General features: G+C 41.0%; 1 protein-coding gene across 1 annotated transcript; it reads right to left on the reverse strand.

Moving 5' to 3' along the window:
• Positions 1–26: 26 nt before the first annotated feature.
• secisbp2l (SECIS binding protein 2-like) lies at positions 27–15954 on the reverse strand. The gene is made up of 18 exons (XM_049718759.2): positions 15684–15954; positions 11878–12059; positions 10290–10614; positions 9779–9917; positions 8237–8460; positions 7995–8019; positions 7799–7866; positions 7554–7664; positions 7351–7467; positions 6484–6651; positions 6248–6389; positions 5990–6159; positions 5518–5650; positions 5274–5436; positions 4519–4739; positions 4151–4305; positions 3852–4068; positions 27–3629 (listed from the first exon to the last, which is right to left on the reverse strand). The coding sequence occupies exons 1-18, from the start codon at positions 15702–15704 to the stop codon at positions 2989–2991; spliced, it is 3222 nt and encodes a 1073-aa protein (XP_049574716.1). The 5' UTR covers positions 15705–15954; the 3' UTR covers positions 27–2988.
• Between the last annotated feature and the right edge of the window lie 92 nt (positions 15955–16046).

Below are 16046 nucleotides of genomic sequence, written 5' to 3' on the forward strand. Positions count from 1 at the left end.
GTACATAAATAAACAAAACATCCATATGAATTACTTAAACAACATTTTAATTATGTTAATCAACAGTCCATGAATTTTAGGGATTATGAGAAACAGCCTCTTACAATGTTGCTAATGAAGTTGTGAAAGACTCATAAATATTCATATAAAGACATCACACTGAAAAAGTACTTCATCGAACCGTTTTTTTGTTTAGTTTTGTTTTTCTGCTCATTTTAAATCACAAGACCTCTTTCTTAGTACTGTATGTACATAGTGCAAAAAATACACGCTTGTTGTCGATAAACACTTTGATGGATGTGGCAACAAAAAGGTCCACAAGGACAAAGTACCTTTTATTAAGCTACAAATACTTTCCGGATCCAAAAGTGTGACACTTAAGCACGTGACTGACTTAATTCAATTCTACTTCTAACATTTTAAAATGGGTTTACAAAGTGGTTGGGTGTTTTTCTTATATACACAATCGAATACTTGTCGTCAAAAGGCATTAGTAGTTTGAACGACAGCCGTGCTGTCGTAAACACGGTCTTCTGGGTGATAGTCGTAATCGAACAATTTAAAGTGTTAACTGCTTTTTGAACGAAACAAAAACTTTGCAATGGATTACAAATGAGACAACTGCGGCGTATTAAAATATCATTACCCGGCCCTGACAAGGCTTCAGTAAAAAGGCCCAAAGCATGATCGTGACTGTTTCTACCGACATAACAGCAACACAGCAAGTTCAATCTGACAACCAAGTTACTGTACAGACGCTACTGTTCTGCTTCTTAGAAGTTAAATCATCTGAATGGAAAATGGGGGAAAACACTTATTCCACGATAACAAAACACTTCCTGCCACAGATGCGAGAATGCTGTTGGGGAAACTACACAGCGGCTAAGCAATCTAGACAGTGTCTCCTTTCTTTCTTTCCTTCCTTCCTTCCTTTAGGGGGAAGTGCTAGCATGAACACAGTATGTACAAAAAAGGTAAAGCTCAAACACAGCAAAGTAAATGTAAGCTATGTGCATGTAAACAAACACACACACCCACATAGAGCTGTAAATGCGCTCCATAAATTTGGGAGCAGAGTAGTCACATGCTCTCTGAAGCTTTTCGGAACACTTGCCCCCAAAAATGGAGACTGTCAACTTGGGATGAGGACACATGGAAACAAAGGTTTATTCCAAATTCAAGTTTTACAGGTTAGGGGTTGAATTGATTTTTTTTTTTTTTTTTTTTAGATGAACCTGCTGCGGCTTGGTCCTCGAGCCTCTCCGTTGCGTGCGAGTGGTCTGCACTGACAGATGCCTGAGATTAAGGGCCTGATTTACTAAGATGCCAAATGGCGTGTTGACTCACTAGTAACACAGCACATGAGCAAGCTCCGAAAAAGCTTGATATCTATCCTGGTCCTCGAGAACCGAGTTTGGACACCCCCTGCACTAACAGGTCAAGTGCGCTGTGAACAAAAGGGGCTGATCAAGCCCCCTGCAGACAAGAAAGATTTTCACCAAAATTTGGGAAAGCACCACCACAAGTGCAAAATGAAGTGGTGGGATTAGAAGTGTAAGTAGAAGAGGCAAACAAATGTATTAGTGAATGGTATGTATCTGCGATCCTGTCGAACATGGTGCTTAAAACGCGAAACAACGCGCCACAAAATTTCTTTAGGAGAGACCAGAACAAATTATCACATTGTATTTTTTTGCATTGGAGTCATTTTAGCATATATGTATTGAGCTTTGTCATAGGTGATATGGCATGACGCCACCTTGGGACTAGCATCGGCCCTTAGATCAGTAAGTAGAGTGGTACGTGGGCTTTCTCTAGCGGTATGTAAACAAACACTGAATTAAATGTTGAAATAATAACTCAGTTACAATTGCTTCAACCATTTTTAAATTAGTACATTTGTTAAGTGGGAGTCAGTTTTATTTAACTCTTAAACACATTTTCATTGACTCTTTTGGAACGCCTTACTTTCAAACACAGGTACAATGTTTTATTTCCTATTTAAGTGGTCACAGATGGCATAATGTTACAAAGGCTTACACCAATCTATCGTTGCGGTCAGGCGGATCCCTTGTTTGTGTTCAATTACATATTTTCCCACAATTTATATCGGTCTGTCCCCGTGCATTTTTTTTTTTTTTTTTTTTTCAAAAAAATAACATTCTGAAACGCAATATTGTTAAAGTCCACCGCTTCTGTATGAGGCATGCGGCATTGTTGCCTCAGGACAGAAAGTTTGCATTCTTTTATAAAGATAATAACAAGAGGCATATCATGCTAAAATCAATTTTTTGAAGGTTTTATCCATGTTAAAATGCTAATTCCTCACCAAAGAGGAGACATCCGCATTCCGCCCTTGCAGACTAAAGAGACAGCCATTTTCTCAGAGCAGCTGTCCCTGCAACTTGAGTTGAGTTATCCTGTGTATGTAAAATGACAACAAGAGACCATTGCGAGTATTCCAGTTTTGAAAAGGTTATTGACTGCATGAAAATGCATTGATGTTGGTGCACACCTGTACATGACAGCAAAGGTAAAATACAAAGTTGAACAATGTGGTGTTCAAGTCAGATGGCACTTATTTGTTTTGTGGAAAACTAATGATTTGGGAATGCAAGGATTTCGCCTGACAACAATGATACTTTTCAGGAATAAAATCACAGCTTCCTCCGTTTGAATAAAAATTTTGGATTTTACTATTATGTTGCTCGGGATGCTTTGTGTAAAACGTTTGAGAATCATTACGTTGCTGAATAGCCAATATGCTGCATTAAATTTTGTTCCTGGCATTCAAGCATGTGGGATAAGACATCAGGTTCCATTTGCCTGCGTTTGCACACGCAAATCTTGAGTAAATCAGGCCATAGGTGTAAGATTACGTCTGGTGTAGAGTCATGGAGATGCAAGGAGAACAGCTGCTGGTTTTATGGGATGAGACCACGTGGGTGAGACAGGAGAGAAGAGGAAGACGAGGAGGAGGAGGAAAGGTCAGGCCGTGACCTCCTTGGCCGCCACCTGCTCTCTGCTCTCTACGTTGGTATCTGCGATGGCGTCTGAAACAAGGCCTTCCTCATCCTCGCTCTGCGCTCTCTCCTCCTCCTCATCATCCTCATCCTCCTCTTCTTCCTCATCATCTTCTTCTTCCTCTTCCTCTTCCTCGTCCTCCTCGTCTGTACTGTCCTGGCTCTTACCCAGCTGCATGTTCTCCAAGGTCTTTGACACCCACGACTCAATGCGGCTGTTGAGAGTGGGTACCTCTACGGAAATGGGTTCTGGCGTGTAATCCTCCTCTTCCTCATCTTCTTCCTCTGCCTCCTCCAACATGCCAGGGACCAAGGTGGACGTGGTGGAGGTGATGGAAGAGTTGAGCGGCCCCCTGCAGCTGCCATCCAGCGAGCCTGTCTCGGTGCTCTGCTGGGAGGCCAGCTCCAGGCGGTCGTCGGCGCGGACCTCATCTCGCTCGCCGTGAGACTGTGTTGGGAGCGGCGCCTTCTGCGGGGCAGCGGTTGTCGGGACTGCCGGGGTCTCATTGTCTCTGGGGGGAGCAATAGAAGGGGAAGGGACACTTTTTTCGGCCTCCACTGGCTCCGGAGCATCTGAAGTTTCAACCATACTTCTCCAGTTGGTTTCTGTGGGAAGCGGGTAAGGCTTGATAAAACATTTTCGTATGATAAACACGTATAGAAAACTATTACTCTGAGTAGCGAAATGAAGGACGCATGCATTTTTGAGCAAAAATGAAAGAAAATAACATGAACACACTAAAAAGAAATCATTATATTCAAGTTAGGCGCGCTTAACGGTGGCTAATAAGCATAATAATATAAGGAAAGAGACACGAGGCATCTCACCATACTCCTTCTCATTGACCTCTGAGATGGGCTCAGAGATGACGGAGCAAAAAGACGTAGCGGAAGCTGCAGAGTGGTTGCGTGAATGTCCCATGTGCGAAACTTTCTTGACGTGTTTCAAAGCCTCCTCTGCCTGCTCTTGTTCCAGAGATGACACCATGTCCTTGTAGGCCTGCCTGGCCTGTTCTGTTAGTGACACCAGGTGGTCAAATAGACTCTGAAAGAAGCAGATAAGATGCACTCTATTTTATGAAGAACAATCGTATGAAAAATAAAGGTAATAAACCAAGGTAGTGTACCTCAGCTCCAGAATAGTTAAAGATGCCAACCAGACTGACAGCCACAAGTTTGTTGACGCAGCGCCCGAGAGCTTTTCTGCCCAATGCAAACACAAACGGGATCCCCTGCTCTCTGGCCATGGCAATTACATTGTACAGAGCTTCATCCAAACCACCTGAAACAAAAGTCACAGAAATGCTTCAAATTCTAAAAAATAAACTAGCTTTCAAAAGTGAAATGACACTTGGGGTCACAGTTCCACTTGAGCTATCTGGAGTATAGCACTGTATCAAACATTGTCCCTTACTAACAAAATGGATAACTGACTGACAATGTAAATTCATAATTGCGGTTGTATGCCACAGTGAGGGCACATCTTGGTCCCTACCTTTGGCTTGGATCTTTTCACAGTTGGGAGAGATGATGACGCATTTGATCTTTCGCAACTTCATGTGCTTGGTAACCTCCCGCAGGCCCATGACGAGGCGGCGTTTGGATTTGGCCTTGTTGGGGTCCTTGTGGTAGAAACGGTCTTGGAAACGGACCAGCTCCTGCAGCAACAGCGTCGCACTCTCGTCAATCTCCTTGTTTAGGACTTGGCTACAGTACCTAAGGAGAGCAACAACATGACATGGAAGAATGGCAAGGTTAAGGAAATAAGAAATCACCACTAATGTCGTTAGGAAATTTTGCAAAACACTGACAACTTGAAGCCTATAAGATGTGATGTTTTATTCATTTACTTTGATGTTTGGGGTGATCATTGGTGGGTTTGAACAATGTTAAAAAGAAGTCAAAACAGGATGCAGGCTTTAAGCTGTTGTTGTGATGACATATGGAGCTGGTGGTCACAGGAGAGGAAGGCAAGGAGCTTAGCCATTTGGAGGCTATCAATGCAAAATGTGTTAGAGAAGGCTGGGCAAGTACAATAGGCCTACAGCGGAAGACACAAAGATAGCTTTGTGGCTACTTGCATACATTTTTGCTGAGGAGGCACAATGTATCAAACATCTGTGCCCTCCTCTACAATTCTGTATTGTACAAGGGCCCCCTGAGAAAAAAAGACCCGCTAATTTCTAGACGTTTCTCCCATCCAAGGCTATTTTTGGGTGGGATAACTATTCGCAAGAGTGAGTCACTTACTCTCTGAAACGTCGACTGTGGATTATTGTGAGTGCGTTTGAGGCCATTGGACTCCCAATGCCGGAGCTCGAAGGAGAACCTTGTGAAACGGGGGTGATGCTGTATGGAGAGTTCTGACTGGCTGGGGAGAGGGATGTGTCGCTGGGCACACACAGGCCATTTTCTGTGACATAAAGTGAAGGAAGAACTGTTAACAGGGATTTGATTTGGGGAGAATAAAGTACTTGTATTTAATTGATCCCACCTTCTTGAGAGGCAGGCTCTTGTGAAAGATCTTCAGTAAAATGTAAACAATCGTCCCTATGCTCTTCTTGGCTAGGCAACTCTTGTGCCGAGCTTGTTTTACCCTTTTTGCCTTCTCTCTCCTTGAGAATAATCTAAAAAAAAAGCAGATAAAAACAGTCAGAACAATGACAACAAAGCATTGCAGTGATCAATTTTAACAAATCAAGCAACCAAAACCAATCCAGGTGTCAAGTACACCACACGGCATCCGTTAAACAAGAAAATAGATGGCAGTTTCTGAAACATTTCAAGGTTATTCTCACCACTTTAAATTGATTAATATTAAAAATAACACTATGTAGAGACAGATTATTCTCATTCAAAAATTACATATTTCGTTATGGGGCGTTTCACCGGACAGCGACAATAAAATCTAATGTAAGGCCATAGTGTCCCCGCTTTTCTTGAATAATTATCATCAACCCATTAACCTTCTTGAGAGCCGTTGGTCGCTTGACTTTGGGTATCTCCCGCTCCTTCCCTCGTTTTATACGTGGAGCAGTGGAATCCAGAGTGTTAGGGGAGCCCAAATAAGGTTGAGGATGACCCTTCAACATAGCTGTCAAGCTGCCAGTGCTGTGGAATGGCATAGTTGTTCCAACTGCGGGGGAACAGAACTACGTGAGTAGATGTGTAGAAGAAAAAAAAAAAAAAACGAATATTAAAAGTGAGCTGTGGGGTTGGGGAACCTGCAAACGATAGTGGCTTGGTATTGGTGATTTGTTTGGCCTTCAGTGCCAGCTGCTGTTTAGCCAAATCTGCCAGCATGTCTCCTAAGTCCAGCGTGACGGGAGTTTTACTCTTCTTGCCTGCTGCCTTGGTGAGTGCCTCCTGTTAAGAGGTAAAAGAAAAGACAGAACAGGATCATTTGACTAAAACAGTTGACTCCAGATGAACATTAAGTCTTGAGTTCCTAACACGATACCTGTAATTTCTGCTGTTCCATACTAATCTCTGAGTATTCCTGAGCAGTGGCCACGGCAGCAGCCAGGGCCTTCTTCCTCTGGCTTTTGGCCCTCTTGGGAACCGATGTGGTAATGGGGATAGGTGTCTGCACAATGCTGATCGGGGAGTTGTCTGCTACGTTTTCTAGCTGTGATAAGGAATAAAACATGAAAATGTTCCGTTGCTTTGCAAAAGAATCAGCACAGAGCCAGTTTTTCACCAAGTGGAATAGTTTGGTTCAGTTGTAGAACACTTTTTTTTCTTGTTAAGAGGTACTCTTTTATTGGAGTACCACTCACTGCTTTTGTCGCCGGATAGTTATTATGGGCAACAACAGCTTTGGAATAATAAAACAACGTTACAACTGTAACTAAGAATCTAATGAATCCCGAATGGCAGCCAGAGCATGTTGTCATTTGGAATTCCCCTATTCACGCAAGAATATTCTATTGAAAATAACATCTAGCAAGATGCTGTAAAAAGGTTGGATGTTTTCCACATCAAACAAATTTGGAAAGTTTACCAAACACGAATAACCTGTGAACATTTTTGAGAAAAATGTTGCAACATACTTTCAGTTAAAATATCCAATGTACATTCCTGGTTGCATGCACACTGTAGCCTATACAACGTAGACTGTCTACATGATGATTTTGAGAATACCCCCACCCCACCCCCCCTTTTCAACCTTTTGGAAATTAACTGTAAACCCCTTTGCATTTGCCACATGTGGCAAAATAAACAACATCGTTTAACGCTCCAAATCTATCACAACCAGGCTGAACTTTAGCTGAAAGTGACTTAAGATATGTTCTGATAACGGTCTACAAATATGCATTTGGCCTACCAGATTTCGACACAGTTTTGGCTGCGTTTGAATCTGAGATGGCGCGTCTGCTTTGGTGCAGCGCTGGACACGATTTCCAGTGGGTAAGTCTGGGAACTCATCTCTCTCATCTTCATCCTTGTGTGTATAAAGTATATTTTAGCGTAAGAAATAAAAAGGGGAACAAGTGAAATAGTACATCAATATGACAATCGTTTTCTCACTTCAAAGTAAAGGGGCTCTGTTGCGATCTCATCACGTGTGACCAGTACTGGCTGCAATCTCTGTTCCGACTGGTTTGGACAACCACGCCCTGGACAGGCACTGTGGAAATCCTACAGAGAAAAAAAAGCCAACGTTGACAAAAACACCGTTGGGAATTTACCGGATAGTCTGGTAATCTTATTATCTATTATTATTCCGTGGTCTAATAAATGCAAGTAATCAACTCCAGTAGTCTTTACTGCACCTGTGAGAAGTTACTCTGTTCAGGATTCTTCCTCTGGTCTGCTCTGTGGAAATTTACCCATGTACCTGCTAGAAGAGACCAAGTGCATTGTAAATTTCAGTCCATAATTGAGGCCATGCAAAGATAAAGCTTCACCACTACTAACATATTAAGTACTAAAAAGAAATGCCCTCATAAGAGCAGCATTTAAACTTACTTGTCATTACACCAGTCTCAACCCCCTAAAGACAAAAAAAAAATTGCAGTTAACATCATAGTTGATTTGACAGTTGGAAATGTGACTTTAATGAAATTGTTACACTTGAGCTTAAATAAAAACTTTATATTAATGGATACATCTGAAACGTTTAATGACTGTTCTGCCGAACAGAACATTATGGGCAGCCAAGTCAACAGCGTTAAAGAAATAAAAGAAAAGAAAAAAGCCTGTTGCCATACGGTGCATGATGTGGACGTCTCTACTGTTCGATGTGTTAGTCCTGCTGCCTGTTTATGTTTGGGGCTACAGTATCCACTGTCGCTGTCAATGTCAGCTTCACTGGTTCCCTGATCGCTGTAGCTTTCAGCTGCATTGGATGCCTGTTGCCTCTTTGTTCGGTTCTTCCACAGTAGCGGACTGGCAGGCTCCCCAAAACATTGCCCAGATACCTCACCTGGGAAATCTAACAAAGAGGGATCAGATTAGACACATATACATTGATACAATATACATGTGTACTATCACATAACACTTCATTACCGGTAGTTATTTCATCATTATGACAAATGTGATATTTAATTAAAAGCATAGTCAAAACAGCAACAACTGTCAGATTTAAGGTCTTATTTATCATCCTTTATGATGTGAGGCGTAGCCTGCCAATTAAGCCACCTACTATTGTTAACAGCTCATATGTGCTTTGATGCTTTTCTAGTACATCAATAAATGTTTAACTGGTTTAACATCACTGTAAAGTACCTTTGGGTTCCTCATTAGAATGACAGTCATGAAAATACAGCGGACAGATAATTCTCAATTTATTAGGACAATAGCTTCCAAGAGGCTGTAAGTCGACTTATTTGTAAGTCAAGACACATTAGATTTTAAGAAACAAAAATAGATTAAATTTTTTTTTAAATATATGAAATAATCTATATACAGTGTATGCTGTTGACACATATCTCTTAACAAAATCAATGAGTTTTTGAATGAAAACAAACAAAACAAGTTTTTAGAAACATCCCAAATTCTTCAGAAAACGCTGAAGAAAGAAAAAGATCTGTTCCTTACAGTGGACTAGGGGAAATGCAGAATTAAGAAAAAAAAAATCCTGAAAAAACTTGACATTAGTCAAAAGTCATTTATTTGGCCTGGAACCTGGGGTGGTCACAGCATATTTCATAGGAGGGCAGTGTCCTCCGTCAGAGCTTTGTTCAAATATGTAAGTATAGCTTTTTTTTCTCTATTGAGTGCTAGTTATTCTGGCATGTCACACACACACTGCTCTGCTAACTGCTGCAAAGTCTCTCTCAACACCAGTTGAAGCACCTAGGCCTTTCAATTTATGGATCATTTGTTTTTATCTTGATCCTACTGAAGTGGGGGGGGGGGGGGGGGGCGCATTCATGTTGATGGAACTGTCAATGTTTTCAAAGGCATGCAATGGTCATTTATTTTACTAAAACCAGACTCAGTTCATGTGACGCGACATCATGACTTGCACAAAAGTAAATACCCCAACTGGAATCTCTACATTCTCTTTTTGTTCAGGAGCCCAATCATTTGCATCATCAACTAGTACAACCAGAAGATGCGGTTATTGGCTATTGGCAGTAGGCTTAACTTCCTCACTAAAATGAAAGTAACATACTTTCAAATAAATATTTTGTTAAACATTACCATCTTTTACTGCTCTATTAAACACCTAAGATAAGAGTTTTAAAGTTTGAAGATATTCCATCTTTTACATCCCTAAAGCAATGAAGGAGGAAGATGCTTACCTGTCTGCTGGGCAGCATCCACCAGCAGTACTTTCTTGGTCCAACCATCATAACCATTGTTGCAGACTTCTTTCTGCACAGCCAAAGTCCTGCTTGGGGGACGGCGACCCCTCTGTGGCTGGCAAACACCTAAATGTTGCTGTTTTATATTAAAATGAGGGAAAGACAGTTATTATTATTTGGAAAAAAAACAACATTACAAGCAAAAAGGAGGACAGATTTGGAATCGACAGGAAAAAAAATCACATAAGGTTTTCATGCATCTCTGATTAACAAAATTAGCAAAAATGTGTTGACCAGTATTAATTTTCAATTTTTTTCTAGGGTTTACCATCATTTTTGTCCTGGCATTTTTTTTTTTTTTTTTTATAATTCTGTTGAACCACAATTTCAAAGCAATGTCTGTTTTTTTTGTTTTATTTACTTATTATTACTATTAATATTTTTCTTTTATTATTAGCAAGTTATTCATCAAGACAGGGTTTTCAAGTGAAAGAGTTGACAATTTTACCTTTGGCATATTAGATCGGACCATGCCTCTTCCTCTGTTATTCGCTATCCCATATGCCGGCCCAACAGGCAGAGGCCTTTCGCCAACATCTGTTGAGACGGGGTTAACAACTCCAGGCTGCACTGGTCCTGCGTAGGTACCAGGGAATGGCTGGTAAAAGCCCATCATAGGTGGGCATGGGGCAGGCATAATCTGGTAGTAGGTATAGTCATTGGAAACAGGGGGTTGAGGGGAAGACATGATTGGGTAGGCCAAGTAAGGACCACCGGGGCCAGGGTTGGGCTGATGCCAGCGCAGATCCCCGCCATTGTACACTGGATGCTGCCTGTAAAAAAACAAAAAAAAAACACACAGGATTATTTCGTTCTCTTGATGTTTGGGAACCCTGGAAAACTCACCACTACCACTTAACGGACCGAGTTGGCCAAAAGGTTTTGTTACCAGTATTACTAACAGACCAATTTTGACTTTTACCACCCAGTTCATATACTGTCATTAATATACTATCATTAAGGTAACACAGCCCAGAAAGTCTTCCACAAAAATCTACTATCAAATTGTAATTGTTTTTTATCCTATTGCTTACAAAAAAAGGAAATAACAAGACAATAATCCCTGGCATAAGCGCAAAGCAATACCGTGGCACCCTCGGTGGCAACTTGTGCGTGGGAACAGTAAAGTAAAAGTACGACTTTTCGTTTCTCTTTATGCGGCTACTAAAAGCACAAGTAGTCTTAAGGTACTTTTTGTTATCAAACATGTTAGCAACTTTTTTTGAACAGTCACGAGAGGGATTGGAGAAGTCTCTAAAAAAACACTGAGGCTGACTTTTGTGAAGTAGTTCCTCTCTGTTCGCAGCCATGTTATTAGTGTTAGCAGTGCATGTCAGCAATGATGCAGAAAATCCAGAAGCTGCTAAAAAAAAGATGACAAATCTAGTCAACTCAATGAATAAAACGGATTGATCACGTAGCTAGATACTCTAATCTGATTCTGAACATGAAATGCATATCTTAAAAACAACCTCAACAAACACAAGATGTTGCTAAGGGCTTTGGAAAGGCCTTTAGAGGAAGGATGATGATTGCATCTGTGGCATCACAATGAAGTACATGAGGGTTTGTTAAAATGGTGGTGTGGTCATGCTACAGAATGGTTGACATTTTCACAACCAAACCGTTATAGCAGTCATTTCCTTGCATTCAAATAGCACGGAAGGAAACAAAAGTGCGGATGTGTGCAGGATATAGAAGATCACTAGTGTGAACAAAGAGGACCTGCTGGAAATTGGCTATGGTGCTATGTCTTTTTCTCAAGGATGAACTTAACTAGAGAAGCGCGGACAACGGACGTAATCACGCTCATGGAGAGCTCTGCTCACACTGGTGCAGGGGCAGAACAATGATGGGAAGTCAGGAAACGAAGCAAGGCTACTTTACACGAAAGGCTTCTTCCATTCAAAAGGTGTTGTTTCGACATGAGATTTCAACTCAACTAAGAGTGAGAAAACCATGCACTCCACATAATTACGCTAATGCGGTGTGGCACATTAATTAGCAGCGACATTTCCCAGCCTGTGACACAGTACCTATTGGGTTGGTTCTCTTGAACAAAAGGGTAGCAGGTGATGAGGTAACTCGGAATGGGAGTAGTTTCCACTCCTCCGTTGCCCCCTCCCGGCTCTCCAGATAGACTCATGCTGACCAGGGATCCCTCAAGACCTTTCGTCTGTGGGATGAACGGTTCCACTTCAGCTGAAAGTTTTACATCCTGTAAAAAAAATGAAGCATGATTACTGGTGGAATGTGAGGAAGGGAACCAAACTAAGGTATTAAAATGACAAAACTAACTGTGAAGGCTGGGATATTCAGATCCATATACAGTATGGTGGACTGTGGTCTGACAAAATTAAGCTCCTGACCTCACTCCAAAATAGTTGTATGCCACCAAAACGGTGCATGAACAGCAAATGGCAAATATGTGGTGGTGGAACACTTATCTTATTAGATCAAACATAAAAACGAGCCACATTCAACAGTAAAAAATGTGTAGGAATGATCATACTAAATTTAGGGTTAGATATTCAAGATGCTGATGAATCACATATTAGTATATATACTATATACACACAGTTAATGAATAAGGCCCAAAAGATCTACATCTGCTCCACCAGGTAATCAACATGCAACAGTAGGTTATAAAGACATTACATTGACATGTAGTTACCCCACAAAAACTCCCACAGACATAAGAAAAGGTTTTGGTGGAAGAACTAACGTGTGAAATAACAGCCGATTAAATGGCTGACATTAATTGGTCCAACCCAAAAAACAAACACTTGTGGTATGATTGCAACACATCTAGAATTTTTACCAGCTACACTAGCTCGTTGTTTTTCCCGTGAAGACAAACGTCACCCTTTTTGGGTCAGTTTTTTTTTTTTTTTTCTTTTTTAATGATTATATTGCCAAGGCATTTGGGGAAACTACTGCTGTTGATATTTTCAAGTATTTCCCCCCCAAAAATTTAATCAACTAATCAACTGTCATCAAGTCATTTGTTTGTTGGAAATACTTTGAAAACAGTCCTTGTTGTCATCTTTAAGATGTGTCCAAGAAAGCCAATTAAAAAAGAGGGGTGGCCAAGTTCAGCAAACAAAGAGGCTTCCTAATTTCTCACAAACAGTGCCGCCTGTAACACAGACAAGCCACTGTGTCCCACTGCCATTGGCGGTGGGTGGTTCCCCCCGCCACACACTTTTCCTTCATACATCAACAAACGTCATCTTGTCTAAATAGAAATGTAGCAGATTTAAGCCTATATAACCAATTCACAGAAACTAAACAGCAATGTTGACTCTCAAGATGCAGCATGATGTGGTTGCAAGTGCTTGTTTTGTAGCGGTGAAAAAAACTGTAGCTACAATTAAAAGTGAAAAAAAAAAAACCTAAATGCACATAATGTAAAATAAACACGGATCAAAGTTTCCCACTTAGTAGGATTAGTAGGACTTAAAAGGGCAAGTCAACCCCCAATTTTTTCTTTGTCATATATTGTGTGCAGCCCAACTAGTCAAAACACAGTGTTGGGGTTATTTTTTTCTTTTTTGGGAATATGAATTAAACAGGCAAATTCCACTATTTTTATTCATCTCATGATGCGATCATTTTGCCACTTGCGGTCGACTGAAAATGACATAATAGTCAACAATAGGTCAAAACCTATCATGCATGGCTCAGTTTAAAAAAACTGGTGAGCTGCGATTGGTTGTGACCTAAGGACTTAGCAACTGTGAAGTAATTTTCAGTCAACAGCAAGTGGCAAAATAGCTGCCTCCTGAGATGGATACAAACGGGGGGAATTTTGCTGCTTAACTCATATTCCAAACGCAATACTCAGAAGGCCATGTTTAGTCTAGTGGGGACACACAACATATTTTGAAGACTTTTTGGGAGTTGACTTCCCCTTTAAAACACTGAAATGGCCCTTGATAGGAATTTAGCTCCGATAGCAGGCTGTGACAGGATTAAGCCTGAGAGGATAACTAAGACAGCAACACAAGATAAGCTAATTACAATGCAAGGAAGAGTGTGGAGAGACTGACTGACTTTGTGCATGTGCGTGGAGAATAGCTGCAATTGTTAAAGTTGCATTGAGCTCACAGACAGATGTGCATCCTTTGGTGATGGTAGAGCCAACACTTAGATAGGGATCCATTGAAGCTTTTGTTTTGCTAGGATTAAGCATCTTTGTGTCAAACAACTGTCATTTATAATTTGAATCATTAGTAAATGTCACTTTTTAACATTACATACATGTCGTGTGTCTGTGCTGAGTGTAGTGGGTGGACTGAAGCGACTATAGAAAGCCATTCAAGAGTCATGTTTGTCATGCAGAGCAAAACCACTACCACTGCATTGCAATAAATCAGATCAATATCTGATCAAAGGCCACATATGAAAATGACACTGGTCGCATTTGAGAAAAAAAAAAAATCGGATTCAAATATAAAAGTACAATTCCATTCGGAAATTAATGCATGTCTTTGAGATAGGCATATTGTGACTCTGAAATTAGAAGATTTTGACAACTTTAACACAATAGCACTAAATGGTTACCTTTATTAAAACGATTGCCATTTGATAAGAGATTACGCATTCATTCATCTTCCGACCCGCTTCTCCCCATGAGGGGTCGCAGGGGTGCTGGAGCCTATCCCAGCAGTCTTAAGGCAGTAGGGCAGGGCACACCCTGAACTGGTTGCCAGCCAATCACAGGCCACACAAACATCATTCAAACTCACAATCAAACCTCTGGTAAGATCAGGTACATCATTAGACCGTTTGATTTTTTTTGCATGTTCCGAAGAAAATACAAACAATGACAGCCATTACTTTAGGAGGGTGAATCTATTTTAATCAATTTTATTTTGTTTTAATGAAGAACTAAATCAGAGAATATTACTGTGGAGAGGTTGCAATCAAAACAGTTGTTAATTTGATGATTAGTTGACGGTTAATTGATCAATTTTGAAGCTTCTAAATCGATGGGATAATCGGTCAAATAATTAATTTTAAAAATATTTCGATGGTTGCAGCCCTACAGTACATATCCAGTGCATATCCATGATACAGAAGAAGTGCTCCAACTGAAAGCTGTTTGCACATTTATCAAAGTTGTGACGTAGGATGTTATGGCAGTTGTTCTGTTTGTTGTTTTTGTTGTGTGCTTTTTGATATTCACCCTTAAACGCTCGCCACACCTTATGACGACACATGCCAAAACACCGTCAGGCCGAATGTCTTTGCAGTCGTCACAGACACACATAGACGCACGGAGAGGCGGTGGAATGTCAGAAATGCTGAAGAACCAGACATATTCTTCTCCACAATACCTCTTAAAGCTCTGTGCCTCACCTAAAAGCATTCTTACGAATCCCTAGGAATGGCTGCATGAGACTTTGACTTTATTCTGCATCGATCGGGACTGACCAAGTGAACTGTCGCTCAGCTGTTGCTGCTTCTAACCAGTGACAGCTGAGATGTTTTGGCTCATGTAGCCAAGTTAGCATCAACATAGACGTCGCTTCTCATTGTACAAGAAAATGACAAAATATGGCGCATAACACATACCCTCAACTGGCGACAAAACCAATGTAAACTTGTCACATAGATTTCATTTTTTTTTTTTTAAAAGACAGAAAAACACAAAAGCAATATCAATGCATTATAGCCGTTATGTGACAAAAGCCCTTGCCGTTAGCTCTCCAGACGATGCTAGGCAAGAACTGTTGAGCCTCCCATCTCAAAACAACGTGTGCTTTAAACGTGATCAACTACATATAAATTAAATAATTTGCAACATTACAAGGCGAAATTAAGAAAAGCGTATTACCTTAATGTCACTTGCATCCATGTCAGTCACCGACACAGCGTCTGTCCGTCACTGACCCCACAGTGGACGTCAGGATGTAGGCCTTTTTAATTTCTTCATGGTAAATATTAATACCAACAATCCCCTAAGCTTGATATGTACACTCGGGTTCTGACTGGGTACACTAACCGGCTTTGAGACGGAGATACGTCCAATACAGTGCGTTAGCTCCAAACGTTGGTCACTGGCACACTGCGACTGAAGCCAAGTTGACTCTCCAGTGAGAAACGGCAGTCACCTGAGCGGAAGTAGTTGAAGCCCAGCGACGATCCTATTGGCTGGATTGTGCTGCTTCGTCCAATCGCGTCATTTAGTCACAGTCCC

The sequence above is a fragment of the Syngnathus scovelli genome, chromosome 4 (genome assembly GCF_024217435.2).
Source record: "Syngnathus scovelli strain Florida chromosome 4, RoL_Ssco_1.2, whole genome shotgun sequence".
In the NCBI taxonomy this organism is placed as follows: domain Eukaryota; kingdom Metazoa; phylum Chordata; class Actinopteri; order Syngnathiformes; family Syngnathidae; genus Syngnathus; species Syngnathus scovelli.

Coding starts and splice junctions, on each gene's coding strand:
- secisbp2l (XM_049718759.2), bottom strand. CDS start 15,704: ATGGATGCAAGTGACATTAAG. Junction 8,461..9,778: donor GGATGCTGCCCAGCAGACAG/GTAAGCATCTTC, acceptor CCTCTTTGTTAG/ATTTCCCAGGTGAGGTATCT. Junction 7,867..7,994: donor TGAGACTGGTGTAATGACAA/GTAAGTTTAAAT, acceptor GGTCTCTTCTAG/CAGGTACATGGGTAAATTTC.